General features: G+C 42.6%; 1 protein-coding gene across 2 annotated transcripts in view; it reads right to left on the reverse strand.

Annotated features, from left to right (window-relative positions):
• Nucleotides 1-20,751, reverse strand: part of LOC138757281 (ADP-ribosylation factor-like protein 15) — a 359,572-nt gene that overhangs the window by 190,017 nt on the left and 148,804 nt on the right. For both annotated transcript variants that reach the window (XM_069924338.1, XM_069924339.1), the window contains exon 3: nt 19,852-19,911. In XM_069924338.1, the coding sequence (XP_069780439.1) occupies nt 19,852-19,911 (60 nt within the window). The remainder of the gene's footprint in view (nt 1-19,851; nt 19,912-20,751) is intronic.

Raw genomic sequence — 20,751 nt, forward strand, 5'->3', positions numbered from 1 at the left:
AAATGTGCCAGTTGGCAGCATTCCCTCACCATCATCTCCATGTGCTCAAAGACCAACGTGTTTTGGGCAGACCAAAGGGCGTCTTTCATCGAGTTGATGGTCTTCAGCAATTATGGATGTCTGACTCTGTGTGAGTCCTAGGAAACAGCCTGTAAATCAGAAAGTTCTCCGTCACGCTGCTGCTGAGGATTGGACCCTTACATCCTTCTCCACAAACTCTTAGCAAACTTTCATTCTGCAAAGAGGTGGGTGACTGTCTCCACTTCACTGCAGTCATTACAGGGACAATGTGTGTTGCGGGTGACATTCTTATTTTACAAGGATCTGATCGAGAGGGTTCCTCTCACCACCAGACAGACCAAGTCCTGATGCTTGTTCATGAGCACTGATAATGAGGCATTGTGCCAGATAATGTGTCTCCTCAGGGAATTATCCCACAGTATCCGCCATCCTCACCTCCCAGAGTCTGCAGAACATTCTGTGCTGACCACTGCTTGATGGAATTTTGGTCAAATGTGTGGCATGGCAAAGTCCAGTGGACTGGGACATTGTGCAATAATGGGGCCTGGTCAATCTTTTGCAATACTGGAACAGCACATAACAGCTCTCAGTGCCCTTATATGGTTCCACGCAAAAAGGTGGTAATCAGGATGAGGGCCATATTGGGTACACCATTGCACCCACTGTCTTGCAACTTGTATATGGTGATGCTTGTGATCCTTTCCATCTTGGATCCCACATGAACCAGAAGACTGCTCTGGTGACTGCCAGGGCAGAGGTGCAAAGGATGGGTCACATTCAGGCCACATACAGCAGTACTGAGAGCACGTCTGCTTTTTGAGAGGGAGTACTGGCCCACAGACCCAATTTTTGGTGGACCTTTGCGATTCAGTCTGATCCATATTTGTTACATGCTTTTTCCCCTCCAAACTACATCCTCAAAACTTTCAGGTAGTCAGATCTGACTGTGAAGGGGATGATGGACTGATCAGACCAGTTACTGAAGAACATGGTCTCAATATTCTTCCTGTTTACAGATGCCTATCGGTCTGCGGACCAACTGAGTGCCTGAATAGAAGATGACTACATCATCCCTGTACAAGGATAATTAACTCAAATGCTTCCACTGCCTGGCAACATGACTCCTCCTGACTGGCTTGGATTCTTCTCCTGAAACTAAGGGTCGACAGCTTCTGCACTGCTCCAGTTCTCCCAAAGCTGGGTGGTGATTGCCTCTGCACTGCTCCCAGTCTCCTGGAGCTGAGTAGGGTGGGGGGGGAGAGGGTGGAAAGATAGCCTCTGCATGCTCCCGGAGTTGATGGGGCGATGGTCTCTGTCTAGCCCCCAGTCTCCTGCATGTGCATCTTTACTGGGTGTCTTGGCACTTCCTCTGCCTTCATTAGACACTAATGCTGGCTTCATCTTTGCACAACAAGTTTCTGCCTTCTGTTTGCCCCTTGATCCTTTTACCCCCTTCACCATTATGGTGTTGTTTGTCAAGTTTATTTCGAGGAGGTTTTGGGTTTTCTTTTGTTTCTTGACCGTCCCAGAGCATTCCATGCCATCGCACCTGGAATCTTGAAGGTCACATCAAAGTAACTGTTAATTGCAATGTCCTGGAGGCAGTAGCTGTCCTTCAGCTCACATTTGCAGCAGTCTATCAACACCTTCCTGATGAAGAAATCCTGGGAAAATTGGTTCCCTTTGCTCATGTCTTTCACAGCCACCCTGACAGTGTTCTGGATACTTTGTCATCCCAAGAAGTTCGCTGCATCAGCCATCATTGTGATTCTAATGGAGGTGGGCCATGATGGATCCATCCCAGCAGGCCAGCTCACAGCAAACAACCTCTTCCCCTTTAACAGTTCTCCCAGTTGTCTTTCTTTTCTTTTTTGATACTACAGCTTCTCATGGATCCAGGTGATCAGCACACCGTAGATGAAGTATATTTGATCTTATCATAAATGCTGAGAAACAAGGGGATAAAAACCAACATCTCAGGCCTGATCCTGGCATACTGCACAGTCAGTACTTTGTAACACCCATTTTGGCAAGTATCACAACTTGTAAACTTTTTCTGTGGCCAGCTAAGAGTCTTTCAATTCTTGTTTGGGGGATTTTCACTCATTCTTACTTGCAAAAGGCTTCTTGTTCTGTGAAATTCTTGGGTCATCTTGCATGCATTGCTGTTTTGAGGTCTATTCACAGCTTTTTGGTAATGGTATTTAGGTCAGGGGACTGTGAGAGCCATGGAAAAACCTTCAGCTTGTACCTCATTTTTTTTTTAAAAAGACGATGAGCTGTTTGCTTCCAGAATTTGTTGGTATTTAATTGAATTCATTCTTCTCTCTAGCAGTAAAATGTTTCCCATGCCACTGGCTGAACACAAGCACAAAACATGATCAATCCACCACCTGAGCTTAACAGTTTGAGAGGTGTTCTTTTCATGAAATTCTGCATCCTTTTTTCTCCAAACATACCTTTGCTCATTGCAGCCAAAAAGTTCTATCTTAACTTCATTAGTCCATAGGATTTGTTTCCAAATGCATCAGGCTTGTTTAGATCTTCCGTTGCATACTTCTGATGCTGAGTTTTGTGGTGAGGATGGAGGAAAGGTTTTCTTCTGATGACTCTTTCATGAAGGTCATATTTGTGCAGTAGAACAGTGCATCACCACTCCAGTCTGCTAAATCTTCCTGAAGGTCTTTTACAGTAAAATGGGGGTTTTGATTTGCCTTTCTAGCAATCCTACCTGCAGTTCTCACAGAAATCTTTCTTGGTCTTCCAGGCTTCAACCGTTCCTGTTAACTGCCATTTTTTAATACATTAAGAACTGAAGAAACGGCCACCTGAAAATGCTTTGTTATCTTCTTATAGCCTTTTCATGTATTGTGTGCATCATTTATTTTAATTTTCAGAATGCTAGGCAACTGCTTAGAGGAGGCCATGGTGGCTGATTATTGGGACAAGGTTTGAGGAGTTAGGGTATTTATAAAGCTTTGAAATTTGCATCATCTGGCCTTACCTAAAGATGAATGTGAACAACCTAACAAACGTTTGCAAACCACAGATACACACATTATAATATAAATATTATATATATATATATATATATATAAAAAAAATGAGTGTGTGTGTGTGTGTGTGTGTGTGTGTGTGTGTGTGCACGCGCGTGCGTAGGCAGGCGAACGGGCCCAGCTTGATAGAACTAGGCAGCCGGCCAAAATGGCGCCGTCGGGAGTTTCCACTTCTTCTCAGCACCGGGCTCAGAAGCCCGCGCTGGGGTACCACGTGACGCCCGAGTGACGTCGGCACCCTCCAACATGGTTCTCAGTCAGGTCCGGGCTGGAAATATAAGTCCAGCCCGGCAGCCAGCATTAAACCTGTTTTCTGCTCACTGAGCTCAACCCTTCTGGTTGTGTGTTCTTTCAGTAGCAGTGTAATTGCCGCTACAATTGGTGAACCCGACTGGTTCAAACGTCTTTGAACCCAACATGAGCGAACCTGGGATCAGCGCTATAGCCATCAAGCTGCCTGACTTCTGGTTTCAGGAGCCGGAGACCTGGTTCGGCCACGTGGAGGATCAGTTTCACCTCCGCCAGATTTCGTCCAATACAACCAAATTCTACCATGTGGTTGCTGCCCTGGACCAGGCCACCGCCAAACGTGTGCTGCAACTCGTTCAGCACCTGCCCACCAAAGGCAAATATGGGACCATCAAGCGAGTGCTCACCGGATCCCTCAGACTATCCAGGCATCAGCGTGCCGCTCGGATGCTGCACCTCGACACCTTGGGGGACAGGTCCCCGGTGGAGCTGATAGACGAGATGCTCAAGCTCATGGATGATCACACCAACTGTCCACTCTTTGAGCGAATTTTCCTCGACCATCTGCCCGATGACATCCGGCCGTTACTGCCACAAGAGAGCTTTACCGACCCGAAGAAGCTTGCTCAGAAGGCCCAAGTCCTATGGCTCGAGCGATTCCTGGAGGGCTCAGCAGTCCAGCAGTTCACAAGGCATGGGCATGACCACGCCAAGCCTGTTCCTAATGCTGTGGTAGAACACCCGGCCCCTGCAGGGGCCACCAAGAGCACAACCATGGGAACGGTATCCGCTCTGGGCCTATCCTTCTACCACCAGCACTGGGGAGCCAAGGCTCAGAAGTGTCATCAGCTCTGCTCGTTCCAAGGAAATGATCAGGCCAGCCACTGTTAATGGATGCGGCACCTGGCCAAGAACACAGCCTCTTCTACCTGCGGGACAAGTCAGCAGCCGACGCTTCCCCGTCGACACTGGAGCCCAGATCAGCGTCATCCTGGCCACAGCCATCAAGTCCAGGAACCAACCTCGAGGACCTCCCCTCTGTGCGGCCAACGCCACAGAGATCCGGACATATGGGAACAAGTCAGACCACTTCCAGATCGGCCGATGAAAGTTCTCGTGGAGGTTCACTGTCTCGTTCCTTCCAATCGCCATCCTGGGTGCTGACTTCCTCCTCGCCCACGGCCTCCTGATGGACATTCGAGGTAGGCGCCTGGTACACGCCCAGACTTTCCAGGCCATTCGCCTCGACACCTTCCACACGGAGCAGACCCAGATGGCCACGATCAGCACACCCAGAGACAAGTTCCAGCAAATCCTGGACGAGTTCCCAGCCCTCCTCAGGCCACAGTTCTCCGCTGCCTCACCGCACCACGGGGTGTTCTACCACATCCCCACCCAGGGTCCACCAGTTCATGCCAAGGCATGCCAGCTCCCGCCTGACAAGCTCCAGGTGGCGAAGGAAGAGTTTTCGCATTTGCTGGAGCTGTGGAACATTCGGTACTTGCCAACCTGCATGGTGCGAGGGTTTTCTCCAAGGTTGACCTTGCGTGGGTATCACCAAATCACAGTGCACCCCGAGGACATACCCAAGACGGCCATCATCACCCCCTTCGGCTTGTTTGAATTCCTTCGCATGTGGTTCAGGCTAAAGAACGCTGCTCAGACCTTCCAGCGCCTTATGGACTCAGTGGGCAGGGACATGGATTTTGTCTTCATTTACTTGGACGACATCCTCGTTGCCAGCAGGTATCAGGCGCAACACAAGGCCCATCATCTTCTCCCGGCTGGCCAAATTCGGCCTCACCATCAACCCAGCCAAGTGCCAGTTCAGGAAAGAGTCCACGCAGTTCCTGGGCCGTACCATCACGGCTGAAGGAGCCATGCCCGCCGCTACGAAGGTCGTCACTATCAAGAAGTTCTCATGCCCGGACAACCTCAAGGGGCTGCAGGAGTTCGCAGGTATGGTCAACTTCTATAACCAATTCATCATGCAGCCACTATTCGCCCTCATCACAGCCGAGCACAAAACGCTCACCTGGACCCCAGAGGCCTGCAGTGCATTCGAGGCCACCAAGGACGCCCTCGCAAAGGCTACCATGCTCGCCCACCCGCACATCGACCTGCATATGGAGCTCTCCGTCGATGCCCCTGCCACAGCCGTCTGCACCATCCTGGAGCAGCAGGTGAAGGGACAATGGAAGCCACTGGCATTCTTCAGCTGGCTTCTCCGCTAACCAGAGCACAAGTATAGCTTTTTCAACCATGAGTTACTAAGTATGTACCTGGCGGTGCGGCATTTCCACTATTTCTTGGAGGGGAGGACTTTTACCATCTTTACTGACCATAAACCCCTCACTCAGGCGCTCATGATGGCAAAGGATCCCTGGTCAGCCCGCCAGCAGCGTCACCTCTCCTTCGTGTCAGTTTACCACCGACATTCGGCACAAGGCGGGGAAGGGCAACGTGGTCACCGATGCACTCTCACGACCGGCTATCTGCGCGCTGACACCCGACCTAGACTTCAACTAGCTTGCCCGGGACCTGAAGTCCGACGAGGATACATGAGCCTTCAGGACTGCCATCACGCGCCTGTGGTTCCGAGACCTCCTGACTCCTAGCAGCAAAGGTACCGTCCTGTGTGATGTCTCCAAGGGCACCCCGCGGCCAGTGGTTCTCTAGCAGTGGCGCAGACAAGTCTTCCATCATATCCACGACCTTTCGCATTCGTCCATCAGGTCCACGGTCCTATGTTGACAGAGTGGTTCATCTGGCATGGGCAGTGGAAGCAGATCGCGGGCTGGGCCAGAACATGCACCCATTGGCAGATGTCCAAGGTGCACAGGCACACCAGGGCACCCGTGCAAGAGTTCAAGCACGTCCAGGAATGGTTCAGCCACATTCATGTGGACATAGTCGGGCCCTTACCAGTTTCCCAGGGCAACCATTACCTGTTCACGGTGGTAGACCACACCACTTGTTGGCCTGAGGCGATCCCAATGCCAGACGCCTCCACGGGCTCCTCCTCCCGAGCGCTGTTGCACGGTTGGGTCGCCCGGCTCACCAGTGATCGGGGTGCCCAGTTCACCTCTGCACTCTGGGCACAGCTCACCAACAGGTTGGGGATAGAGCTACATCACACCATAGCCTATCACCCGCAGGCCAATGGGCTGGTCGAGCGTCTGCACCGCCAACTGAAGTTGGCACTTATGGCCCGACTCACCGGTCCCAACTGGGTGGACGAACTGCCTTGGCTGCTCCTGGGCATCCTCTCCATGCCCAAGGAGGATCTGCAGGCATCATCAGCTGAGCTGGTTTACGGCGCACCGCTGGCACTGCCAGGTGAGTTCATCAACACGCCTCACAATCCCCAGTGGTCGCCGCACGGGCTACTTCCCCACCTCCAAGCCCACTTGGGACTCCTTTGCACCCCCACCACCGCCCAGACACGGCACACGGCCATCTTACATTCCCAGCGAGCTGCACTCCACAGAGAACATTTTTATTCGGCGGGGCCCACCCGCGGTACCTCTGCAAAGACCTTACAAGGGGCCGTACAGGGTTATCCAGCGTTCAGGGTCTACGTTCACACTGGACATCGGCAGCAGGCAGGAGCTATTTACTGTGGACAGGCTGAAGCCAGCTCACCTCAACCCCACCGAACCAGTGATTGTGGCCCATCCCAAGAAGAGAGGCCGCCCAGCTAAAAAGGACTTTGGCTCTGGGGGGGGGGGGGGGCTGTGTGGCGGCATGCCACTAGGCAGGCGAACCGGCCCCGCTTATAATCCACGCAGCGGGGCAGCCGGCCAAAATGGCGCTGTCGGGGGATTCCCCTTCTTCTCAGCAACAGGCTCAGAAGCCCGCATTGGGGATCACATGACACCCAAGTGACGTCACCCCCCAGCACAGTCCTCAACCAGGTCCGGGCTGAGAGTACAAGTCCAGCCCGGCAAATCCTGTTTTCTGCTCACTGAGCTCAACCCGTCTGGTTGTGTATTCTTTCAGTAACAGTGTAGCTGCAGCTACACAAACACACACATCTCTCTCTCTCTCGCATATCACTTGCTCTCTCTCTCTCTCTCGCACATCTCTCTCATAGATCTCTCACAGATATATCTCAGATATATAGGTGTATATATATATATATCTTTTATAAAACATACATGCAGTACAATAATCCTAATTTATCCACAAATTTTTCAGAGCTGAACGGACCTCACAGGTTCAAAAAAATTTCACCTGATGTGAAATTAGAACAATTGTACTCGTTTCAGGTAACTCCCTCCCCTCGCTCCATTTCTTCTTTACCTTTCCCTTTTGACTTTTTTCTCCAACTCTCCCTCTCAAACTGTGTTCCACTATCTCCCAGCCACAAGTGGGTGGAAGAATCCCTTGTTCCGGCATCATAAAGGAGTGCAGCCTCCTGGGTGGCAGTGGGACCTCGGGTTAAATGGCATTCCCTCCCCTCCTTATCCACTCTTCTCGGCACCCTGGAGCTCCCAACCCTCTGAACCCTCCGCTCAACCTATTACTGCACGCGAATGTACACACACACACACACACGACCCACCGGTGTGCATGTGCGGTAGACCTAGGGGAGGATTCAGAGTCGGGACGTGGACATCGGGATTTCCGGTGACCAGGGAGACAAGAGCCCACTGACTCACCAGTGAGTGTTCCACTGGCCGGGAAATCTCCCTGGGGATCAGCAACCGCAGTGGGGACATGTTCGCGGAAATCGGCAGCAGTGATTAGGAGGTCTGGATGATCGGCCACAGCATTACAGTCAGCATTTTTTGATAAGAATTAAAAATTATTTTAATGCTTAAAAGGCCTTTCCTTGTTGTTTAAACATTGATACAAGTGATTTGCTGTGGCTCCTGGGCTGTTTTTAAAAAAATGACCAGTTATCAATGACGTGTGTGTGTGCGTGCGTGCGTGCGTGCGTGCGTGCGTGCGTGCGTGCGTGCGTGCGTGCGTGCGTGCGTGCGTGCGTGCGTGCGTATATAGATATATACATCGTGTGTGTATTTGTGTGTACACACATCCATAAATACATACACATATACATTATAAATATACACACATACATTATAAATACATACACACATACATTATAAATATGCATACACACACATACCTCCATACTTTAAATCATTTCAGAGAGATACATGTCCAATTTACATTTCAAGTGGCCAAACTCATTAACATGTGCAAGGGTAATCATGTCCATGTGATTTTTACTTGATTCGATTGAAAGATCAGAAAGAAGCTTGGCAACTGGTCTCATGCATTGTTAAACATGCTGGATAGACTCTAGAGAATTAGCCAATTGTGCTTAGCTACAAGCAGCTTCATCTTTTAATTAGTTTTGACTATCACATTGTATATAGTTAGGAGGAAAATAAAAATCATTCATGGTTCCCACTTTCAGAATAGTCAGACTCAATTTTAACGATTTATTTGTACAATCTAACACTTGGAAGAAAGTAATCAAAGCAGGCGACATATCAGAGCTATTGTCTAACACAATCAAAATAAAGTGATATATGGACAGATGGGCAATGGTTAGGTTAGCAATGAATCTTTTTGTGCTTCATAAAAAACTGGCAGACTTGCAATCCATTGTCAACCAAGGCAGTTGTGATCTTCATAAATTATGAAAAGAACTGCATGGAAATGTGTCAAACATTTGATTAACAACATGGGCATCTTGTCAAGTTTATATTTTTTGAGACGATGCATCAGAAAAAAGTAATTATAACAATTTCTGCAGGCACATCCCACTCTTCCACACTACATCTCTTCCATCTTTAACTCCAAACCTTAATAGGCTTACTTTGAATTACTGAACACTGATTAAAACCTCTCTCTGTCAATTCACATGCTTAGCAGATTTTCACACCTCTATTCAAATTAAAAATATTAACTCCTTACTTCACTCCCATTTGCACACATTAGGAATAAGTACTTGTAAAATTTTAGAATGTTTTAAGTGTACAATTCTTCAATGGGTATGCTTCCTTCCAAGATTCAGTTGCCATCTAGTTTTCTTCCACGCACCAACACAAGGTTAGCATGTTAGTAACTCAAACGTGTGGGCAAACAGTTGAAGTTTAACTTTAAGAACACAAGAACATAATAAATAGGAACAGGATTGGGCTACTTTTGTTTCCCTCATTCAACTGTACTGTCTGTAAGGTAGGTCTGTCTTAGTGGTAGGACAAGATATATCTAAGTATTGTGATGAAGTCTGTAAGTCTATTGACAAGTTCAGAACATCTCTCTCTGTTGAAATACCATCCTCTGATATTCAAGTGAAGTGGAGATTTCCTCTCTTATGCTCCATTGGTGAACAAGATGGGTTAATGACAATCCCCTAGTTCTGTGATCATCCTTGCAAATGCAATTGCTAGTTTATTGATCCGAATTTAAAATTCCACAGCTTTCATTGTGTAGTGTGATGAGTGTAGCATATTTAAGTTTGCTGATGGCAATGAGTGAAAAAGTGAATAGTGCATAGATATAGATCAATTAATAGGGGACAAGGATCTGGCAGATAAAGTATAATATTGATAAATGTGAGGTCACCACTTTTGGTGGAAAAAAAATCAGATTATAATTTATATGGTGGAATGCTCCAGCATGATATAAATTTCTGCAAGTACTATGGAGAGTATTCTGACGGGATGCATCACCGTCTGGTATGGAGATGTCAATGCACAGGACAGGAAATGACTACAGAGAGTTGTTAAGTCAGCCAGCTCCATCATGGGCATCAATCTTCACTCCATCGAGGACATCTACAAGAGTTATTTAAGCACCAGCCCATGCCCTTTTCACACTGCTACCAACAGGAAGGAGGTACAGAAGCCTGAAGATAACACCCAACAGTACAAAAACTGCTTCTTCCCCTCTCCTATCAGATTTCTGAATGGACAATGAATCACAGATACGACCTCACTTTCTTCTTTTGTCACTAATGTATTTATTTTTAAATATAATTTATGGCAGTATTTAAAACAATAAATTTAGCGACATGTTCACGACAATAAATTCTGATTCAGATTCCAATGTCTTAAGTCTCTTCTGCATCTCAAGGATTATTCAACATTGTTCAGGTCAAACATGGACAAGGATTCCCACCTACAATCTTCCTTCAGCTGATGATTTTGTGCTCCTGTTTGTTGAACAGCATTTAGATACAGCATTGACAGCAGCAAACTGGGAAAATGTGAGGAGCTTTAGACTGGCAGAATTCCTGAATTGCTGCCAAATTGGGTCTAAAAGTCAGGAATAGAAAAAGTCAAGAATTTGCCCCACTTGAGGACAATTCTGAACACATTAGACAGAGTTCCCATAAAACTGCAACAATAGAGTAAGCCTAAACGACTGAATCCAGCTCTCTGTTGCCCTGCGGTTCTCAGACATACTAGCTAAGCCAACACTCTGCATCCAAGAGATGTCTATAGTGCAGAGCAAATTCTCAAAATAAAAATCTCCCAAGACTTACTACTGATAGGCTACCTTTTGACTACGTGATGGCCTTAGACAGCTCACCTATGTCAAAGAATTCTAACAAATTTTTAAATGTTTATGATAAGAAGCATTTAAAAGTCAATCCAACTTAGTACAAGTAACCAATAAACACCCACCTTAAGACTTCCAAATTGTTTAACTATTGATAAAAATAGTTTAAATACTTACCTGCACTTCCTTGCCTTACCAGATGCCTCCCTCCACCCCCACCCAAGAGGGACACTTGCACTCAAATGAATAGAGTAGCTGGTCACATGTCAGCTAGCCCTGGCACATGGCTGAGAGGCTGCATAGAAAGTACATCAAAATTTGTCTTCTGCACATCAATATTCTACCACTGAACTCGATGGGAAGTCCAGCATTTAGTCTTAAACTTCTCCATTTAGCCAAACACGAATTCTGCATCTGAAAATAAGCTAAATTTCAAACAGCTGACTGATGTGTCAGTCACCTTAAGTTGGCCCATTTGGTTAGTAAAATATCGAAACACATCCTCCGCAAGAAAGAGGGTTTTTTTTGGGGGAATATTTCATTTAAGAATTTTAAAACCACATCCATGAATACATATTCATTAAAAACTAAACAAAAAATTAATTACACACATGGTATATAAAAAAAACCTCATCCCTCCCTCCCTTCCCCTCACCCACCCCTAAAATATCAAAGAAAGGAAAGAAAAAGAAAAAGTTGAGAGAATGTCAAAAAGAACTATAAAGTCTTAATAAAAATAATAATGCAATGGTGGGGGGGAGGGGGGATTACCAACAGGATGGGCTTTCAGAGAGTCCTTCAAATTTTCAAACTAACTAATGTATTTATTTTTAAATATAATTTATGGCAGTATTTAAAACAATAAATTTAGCGACATGTTCATGACAATAAATTCAGATTCAGATTCCAGTGTTGTAAGTCTCTTCTGCATCTCATGGAGTGCTCAACATTGTTCAGGTCAAACATGGACAAGGATTCCCACCTACAATCTTCCTTCAGCTGATGATTTTGTGCTCCTGTTTGTTGAACAGCATTTAGATACAGCATTGACAGCAGCAAACTGGGAAAATGTGAGGAGCTTTAGACTGGCAGAATTTCTGAATTGCTGCCAAAAGTTAGGAATATAAAAAAAGTCAAGAATTTGCCTCACTTGAGAACAATTCTGAACACACCAGACAGAGTTCCCATAAAACTGTAACAATCTTTGGCTTGGCTTTGCGGACGAAGATTTATGGAGGGGTATGTCCACGTCTGCTGCAGGCTCGTTGGTGGCTGGCAAGTCCGATGCGGGACAGGCAGACACGGTTGCAGCATTTGCAAGGGAAAATTGGTTGGTTGGGGTTGGGTGTTGGGTTTTTCCTCCTTTGCCTTTTGTCAGTGAGGTGGGCTCTGCGGTCTTCTTCAAAGGAGGTTGCTGCCCGCCGAACTGTGAGACACCAAGATGCACGGTTGGAGGCGATATCAGGCGGTGGTCAATGTGGCAGGCACCAAGAGATTTCTTTAAGCAGTCCTTGTACCTCTTCTTTGGTGCACCTCTGTCTCAGTGGCCAGTGGAGAGCTCGCCATAGAACACGATCTTGGGAAGGCGATGGTCCTCCATTCTGGAGACGTGACCCACCCAGCGCAGTTGGGTCTTCAGCAGCATGGATTCAATGCTTGCGGACTCTGCCAGCTCGAGTACTTCGATGTTGGTGATGAAGTCATTTCAATGAATGTTGAGGATGGAGCGGAGACAGCGCTGATGGAAGCGTTCTAGGAGCCGTAGGTGATGCCAGTAGAGGACCCATGATTCGGAGCCGAACAGGAGTGTGGGTATGAAAACGGCTCTGTACATGCTGATCTTTGTGTGTTTCTTCAGGTGGTTGTTTTTCCAGATTCTTTTGTGTAGTCTTCCAAAGGCGCTATTTGCCTTGACGAGTCTGTTGTCTATCTCTTTGTCGATCCTTGCATCAGATGAAATAGTGCAGCTGAGGTAGGTAAACTGGTTGACCATTTTGAGTTCAGTGTGCCCGATGGAGATGTGGGGGGGCAACAATAGAGAAAGCCTAAATGACTGAATCCAGCTCTCTCTGTTGCCCTGCAGTTCTCAAATATTCTAGCTAAGCCAACACTCTGCATCAAAGAGATAGCTATAGTGCAGAGCAAATTCTCAAAATATAGGCTCCATATTTTTTGAAAAAAATTGATACTTATTACATAAATTATAAATTATTTTCTTAATTGGAATACAAATACACAATTCAGCATGCTATTTCCCTATCCCTAAATCCATAACTGATTTCAAAGTAATGGCTATACACTTCCTAGAAACAGCTAAAGATAGCCGTAAAAATTCAATTTGATACATAGTTAACCTTAATTTAGGTCTAACCACTTTAATATTACCCAACAAAAATAACATCAGGTCCTGTGGGAGTTTAACCCCTCATATTTTCTCCAAAAAATTTCTTACCTCTAACTAAAAAGCTTTTGCTCTAGGAGACTTTCAAGTAGAATGTAAAAACGAACCAACTTCCTGACCACATCTCAAACATAGATCTGATAATGTTGGGTTCAATTTTTATTTTTTTTATTTTTGAGGAGTTAAATAAAATTGATGCAAAAATTATATTGAACCAATCTATACCTAACATTAATAATTTTCATCACAATTTCTTTACATTATTGCATCCAATCATTTTCATCTATTCATCTATTTAAATCAACCTCCCATTTTAATAATGATTTATGAATTCTCAACTTAAAGTAATTTATACATCACCAAAATAAATTTATTCATACCACCCTTACATATCAATAATTCTAATTCATTCTATCTAAGTAATATCAAATTAGCACCTAACTTATCAACCAAGAAAGCCTTAACCTGATAATAACAAAAAACAATATTATTTGTGACATTGAATTTTTCCTTCATTCGTTGAAAAGTAATAAATTTACCAGCTTCAAAACAGCCTTCCATTTTCTTAATCCCCATTTGACTCCAAATTCTCAAAAATTGATTATCCATAGAAAAAGGAAGTTATTTTGATATAAAGGCATTTTTTGAGAAATCAAACCTTTTCCACCCATTTCATGATCTATTTTATTCCATAGTTCAAATGTTTCAAAACAGGTGTATCTCTACTTTCTATTAACAATTTTGAATTCCATTTGTAAATAAAGTCCTGTGTGCTGTTTTCTCCTATTTTACTCAATTCTATTTTAACCCAGGCTGGAAATTTATCTACATCAAATACCCCAATAATACATTTTAATTGAGCTACCTTATAATAATTCTTAAAATGGGGCAATTGCAAACCTCCCAATTCAAATTTCCAGGTCAATTTTTCCAAATACACTCTAGCCATCTTTCCTTTCCATAAAAACTTCCTAATACTCAAATATAAATCCTTAAAATTTTTTCTGGGGAATCCAACAAGGAATTGACTAAAAAAGATATTGAACCCTTTGAAAAAATATTCACCTTTATACAATTCACTCAACCCACTAAGGTTATAAGCAAAATAAGCAAATTATTCCATCTATTTAAATCTAATTTTATTTAGTAAAGGTAAATAATTCAATTTACACTTTAATTTAGATTATTTAAATCATTATCAACTTTAATCTCCAAAATTTAATTCCATCTTCTGACCACTTAAATCAAACAAATTCTCTACATTGAATATAATCACCATTACCCAAGGGCATCATTTCATTTTAGTCCCAATTAATCTTATAACCCATTCCACCATATTCTTCCAGTTTTATATATAATTGATGCAAAGAGTTTTTGGGATCTGTCATATAAACCAAGACATCATCAGCAAATAAATTAATCTTATATTCCTCTTCACTAATTTTTATACCCTTACACTTAGAATCATGTCTTATTAACTCTGCTAAAGGTTCAATTGCTGCAACAAACAAAGCTGGAGATAAAGGATATCCTTGTCTACTTGATCTAGCACAAGAGGGCTTTATTGTCCATAAATTATGCACTATTAAAGCCCACTAACTGGCTCTTGCAAATTTCAGTAGTTTTGTGTGTTCTTTCTAGGCACAGAAGGAAAACACTTCTGGCAATGAACAGAAGCCCAACTGAATCAAATTGGTGAGAAGTCAGGGTGAGAGGGGAGTTCAATTCAGCCATTGGAAGTAGGGTGCCTGCAATGAACAAAAAGGATCTGCAAAATCAATGAATTGGAGACAGCGGGATACTTCATGGTCATCTTATTCCAGTTTATTTAATGACCTGAAATTAATTTCCCCAATTAACATGGAGGAATTTGAACTATGTACTGCAGCCAAGTACATATGAAATGGTATAGTACCGTAAAGCTACTATTAAAAAGACACAGTGTCTTATTAAAGAGCAAATAGAAATTGTGACATTTCAACCAAAACCTGTGTTAAGTAAAACCTGTGATGTGATACACATGGACTTTCTTTCTATGAAGTCTTGCACTAAGTAACTATGTAACATGTGCAAACCATAGAATACCACAGCACAGAAACAGGCCCTTTGGACAATTTTGAATGCGCTGAATTATTGTCTGTGCCAAATTAGTATTCTGCCTAGTTCCAACGATCTCCACCCTAGCTATAGCTTTCCATACCCCTTTCATCCATGTACCTATCCAAATTTTTCTTAAATATTGAGCTTGCATTCACTTTTTTAAAAATGTCTTATTTAAAATGTTAAAACCATAATACATACAATAAATAAAATGATTAGTATATAATATGTAATGTTAGTAAATATACATGGTGTATAACCCAAAAAGAAACAAAAACCCCACTATCCCACCCTTTAATAAGTGCAACCCTCCCTCCTTACATACCCCTTACCTGATTCCACCCCTAAATTATCATCTATCTACCCCAAAAAACAAAAAAAAAGAAAAAGGGAAAAAAGTAGATGTAAACTACAACAACATAGACAATTACCATGGACTGAGGTGCTTCCTCCACAACAAGGCTGAAGAATTCAAAATTTTAAAATAATGTAGTCCAAATAAGGGCTCCAAACTTTCCGATAAAAAGATAATTATCTCGTAAATTATGTTATTTTTTTCAATGGAATACAAGATCTTAATTCTGTATGCCATCTATATAAATTCAAATCTATATTTTTTTTTTCCCAAGTAATTGCAGTACATTTTCTCACTACTGCTAATGCTAATCTCAAAAATGCTATGTGAAATTTATTTAATCTTAATTCCAAACAAATCTTTGTAATTTTACATAACAAAAATATTGATGGGTCCACTGGAAGTTTAACTTTAAGAATATCTTGTAAAAGTTCCTTAAATCACATCCAGAAAGGTTTTACCTTATCATAAAGCCATGCAGAATTTTAAAAAGTTCCTGTTTATTTCTGACATATAAAACATAAATCCGTGGAAAGTAAATTTCTTTAATTTCTCGGGAGTTAAATATAATTGATGTATAAAATTATAATGAACTAGTCTATATCTTATATTCACAATTTTTGTCATACTAACTTTACTCAAATTTCTCCAATCCTCAAGTAATTTCTATTCCTAAATCTTCCCATTTTGACCTAGATTTTTGTAAATCTAATTTAGGCATTTTATTCTGCAATACTGCATACATTTCAGATATAATTTTTTCCTACCTTCCATAATTAAAATTTCAAATTCAGTCTGTCTAGGTAACCTCAAAGTATTCCCAAAATGATCCAATAGCATTCACTTCTTCAGCAGGCAGTTCATTCCACACTCTTTGCATGAAGAAGTTCTCTCTAAACATTTCACCTGTAACATCTAGTTCTCGTCTCACCTAGCCTCAGTGAAACAAACCTGCTGAATAAGCAGTCCCTGGTTTATGAACAAGATCCATTCGTAAATCTGTCTTTAAGTTGAATTTGTAGTTAAGTTGGAGGAACAGGTACATATGGTTCTTATTTAGCATCAGTTAGTCGAATGATTGTCTTAGTATATAGTATATATTTTACCTTTGCATGCATATAAAACTACTGGAGTCAATTTCTTGAAGTAGGCATCAAGGGAGATTTGAACAGAGTTTTTCTTTTCCTCATAATAGCCTTGCAGCAGCTGAGGCCCTCGGTAACTGTACGGTATATTTTGGTGAACCTCTCTGCATTAGGATCTTGCTCCTCTAACTTTGCTTCAATGAGACGAAAGGCTTTAGCTAACTCTTCTGCCAAAAACTATTTTCACATTTGACTGCTTAACTTCATCCCAAGAAGCAGCAATATTTTTGATGGCATCATAGATGTTTTAATTCCTCCAGAACTCCCTTAAGCCCATCTGTGGATATCTGTGACTGCTTGTGAGGATGTCCGCTGTAAATAATAGGCCTTATAAGAGGCTATGACTCCCTGATCCATTTGCTGAAGTAGCAATGTGGTGTTGGGTTGGGGGGGGGGGGGGGGAGGGGAGAGAGGGGGGAGGGTAAAAATACAACCTTGACATTGTGCTTAGATGTCCGGGTGCGTGGTCATGCACAAGGAGAATCTTGAAAGGAATTTTCTTGGTCAAGCATTAACATTCAACAGCAGGGACAAAATGTTTCAAGAACCAATCTTCCAAGACGGCAATTGTAACCCAAGCCTTTGCATTTGCCTTTCAAATAGGAGAAGAGATGCTTTAACGATACAGCGAAGTCCCCTCAGATTTAGGGAGCAATACACAAGCAAAGGATTGAGCTTGAAATCCCCGGATGTGTTACCCCCAAGCAATAATCTCCGCTCCATCCTCAACATCCATTGGAGCGCTTTCATCCCTAACGTCGAAGTACTCGAGATGGCAGAGGTCGACAGCATCGAGTCCACACTGCTGAAGATCCAGCTGCGCTGGGTGGGTCACGTCTCCAGAATGGAGGACCATCGCCTTCCCAAGATCGTGTTATATGGCGAGCTCTCCACTGGCCACCGTGACAGAGGTGCACCAAAGAAAAGGTACAAGGACTGCCTAAAGAAATCTCTTGGTGCCTGCCCCATTGACCACCGCCAGTGGGCTGATATCGCCTCAAACCATGCATCTTGGCGCCTCACAGTTTGGCGGGCAGCAACCTCCTTTGAAGAAGACCGCAGAGCCCACCTCACTGACAAAAGGCAAAGGAGGAAAAACCCAACACCCAACGCCAACCAACCAATTTTCCCCTGCAGCCGCTGCAACCGTGTCTGCCTGTCCCGCATCGGACTTGTCAGCCACAAACGAGCCTGCAGCTGACGTGGACTTTTACCCCCTCCATAAATCTTCGTCCGCGAAGCCAAGCCAAAGAGAAAGAAGAATCCTAGCCTATCCTTCAATGCCTTACACCCTGGTGCACTTTTATCCTCTTTTGAAATGTAGGTCCTTTCAGGAATTTTTTCCAAAATAAACAAGTCTCGTCTACATTAAATATTTGGCCTAGCAAATAACCTTTCTCCTCAATAATTTTTTTCAACATTTCAGTAAAATCACTTACATCAGCACATAACCTGAGTCTTTGTGCAGGCATGGCCACTGGCTGAGCATGCAGTGGCCATTCTTTCATATGTGGGACCATCTCTCACAATCCCTGCCTGCTCCCTCTCCTGTGCTTCCTGAGATAAATTGTCCAGAAGCAGTCTAACCTCTGCATCTAACCAGTTGGAAGCCATACCTGGATATTATGCTGCAATTTGATAATATTAAACTGCACCGGTAACCACGAGTCTGCACACCGACTGGATTTTTACTCACAACCAATTCTTCATCACAATCGCCTTCACTTGCTGCACATGCAGCTTTTAAATCATTGAAAAGGTTTGAAGCCTTTTCTTGCACTAAAGTAAGGCTAACAGTCATATTACATGGATTTTGATCGCCTAACTAATTAAATCACTGCATTGCTTAGTAATAATTGTAGCTTTTATCGAGGCACGACCTTTCACATGCACCAATATTCTCAGTTTATCCCTGTAAAATTGTTCCAATCATTGACCAACTGTAGCCAAACTCTTTTTCAATAAATGATAGTGTTTCATCTCTTTCCAATCACTTTATTATTTCCACTTTATTTTCCTTTTCTCTGATTCCTCACCAGCACTTGCATCAGATTTACATTTTGGAGGCATGGGTTACAAAGGTAAATAAGAGAAAAATTTAACCCAAATACAAAGTTACGCACTCAGCACAGTGTTAACGACAATGTGATATGACAGCGTTCTCTTTTCTTGACCCAATGAACTGCTGAAGCCGCGCGTAGTCCATTTGTAAGTACTAGTTGTCCTTAACTTGGAGGTTCTTAACCTGGGAACTTCCTGTATTTAGATTGCTCAAGTATAACATAAACCCATTAATGTTGAATTTTTTTGTGGAGCACTTTGTTATTAGAAAAATAAATGTAAATATATATCTCACATGAAACTAAATATTATTTGCAAATAGAGCAGCTTTTCTCTCATTCATACACAGGAAGTTGGTGATAATACTGTTTTCCATGTCTTAATGTGCACTTGAATCCAGCAGCTTGATTTATTACTTTAAGGAACAGTTAAGAGTCAACCACAGTGATGGTAGAATAAAAACAAAGTGCTTGAAATGATCAGCAGGTCAGGCTGCATTTAGGGAGAGATAATCAGAGTTCCGGATGATGATCTTTCACCTCTTCTTTACATGGGTCTGAAATCAGTTTCAGGCAGACCTGGGTAAGGATGACCTACTTTCTTCCTTGACAGATATTAGTGAGTCATTTGAGTTTTTATGTCAATCTGGTAGCTTCTGGTTACCTTTACTGCTGCGAAATAAATCTGAAATGCAAATCAAGTTTACAGATATCCCGGAATGCAAGTATTCAATGTGCAAATCTGAATGATCAGTATCACAATGGTTATACTCCCAAATTCCATACTTTTGCAAACCATTATTGAGAGGCCTTCTTTCGGAAAAATATATAAAATGGATAAAAATATGAACTCTCAAGAATAGCTTTCTAAGATGATAGGTGCTACAGTACAACTTTTAGTACACAAACACACAAATACTTTATAAACCACACATACCTCCTAGTTCTTTCACATTGAGGATTGCATTCTTGAATGGAACAGCTTTAATTCTAAAACCTAAAGATTGGGTGGTAGACAAAAAAAAAGCAACTTATTATGTCCAAAACGCAGTCAATAAAACATAAAATTAGTTTCAAAAATGAGAATAATATTTTATGTTGAATGTTTGTAGGGAAAGTTAAACCATTCCACTTTTTAAAAAAAAACATTATTAAGCTTTAACTTCACAAGTATTACACGAGCTATTTAACACCACCTGTGGTACTCCTAAAACATGTAGGTAATTACAGATAAAGCAAATTGAATGAAACAAACCTCATGGAAGTTTTAAAACCAGCATCCCTTAAAATAACATAGCAGAGGCATCATTATTGCCTGGAAAAATATCTTGCCTCTTTTCGATACTGTTTGGTGAATTCTATACATTTCCATTTGAATCTCATTTAGCTCAGAGTACCCAAGAAACAGCAAGGCATGTTCAAATATTAGCATGTACCATCAGCACATATTATAACTGATTATAATATGGACATAATCCTTGTCTAAAACTGATAAATTTCTAAAAATTACAGTTTTGACCACCTGACCATGTAGTCAATCATAATGCTAGGAAGGGTGTGTTCAAGGTAATGAAACCTCAAAAAACAAGTTTGCATTTATACTGTATCTTTCATAACTTTAGGACATCATACCAGAGGTACAGTCTATAAAAATGCTCTGAAGTAATTTCAATATCTTATTACTCTTTATAGATTGAAAACAAACCAAAATCACAACTTAAGGGCAATTGAGAACAGGCATTCAGCTCTTACAAAGATCAGTTTAATAAAAAGGTACAGTAACTGATTTTTTATCCAAAATCCTTGCTAAACAATAAGTAATCATCTATATAAATCT

The sequence above is a fragment of the Narcine bancroftii genome, chromosome 3, assembly GCF_036971445.1.
Source record: "Narcine bancroftii isolate sNarBan1 chromosome 3, sNarBan1.hap1, whole genome shotgun sequence".
NCBI classification, from domain to species: Eukaryota; Metazoa; Chordata; class Chondrichthyes; order Torpediniformes; family Narcinidae; genus Narcine; species Narcine bancroftii.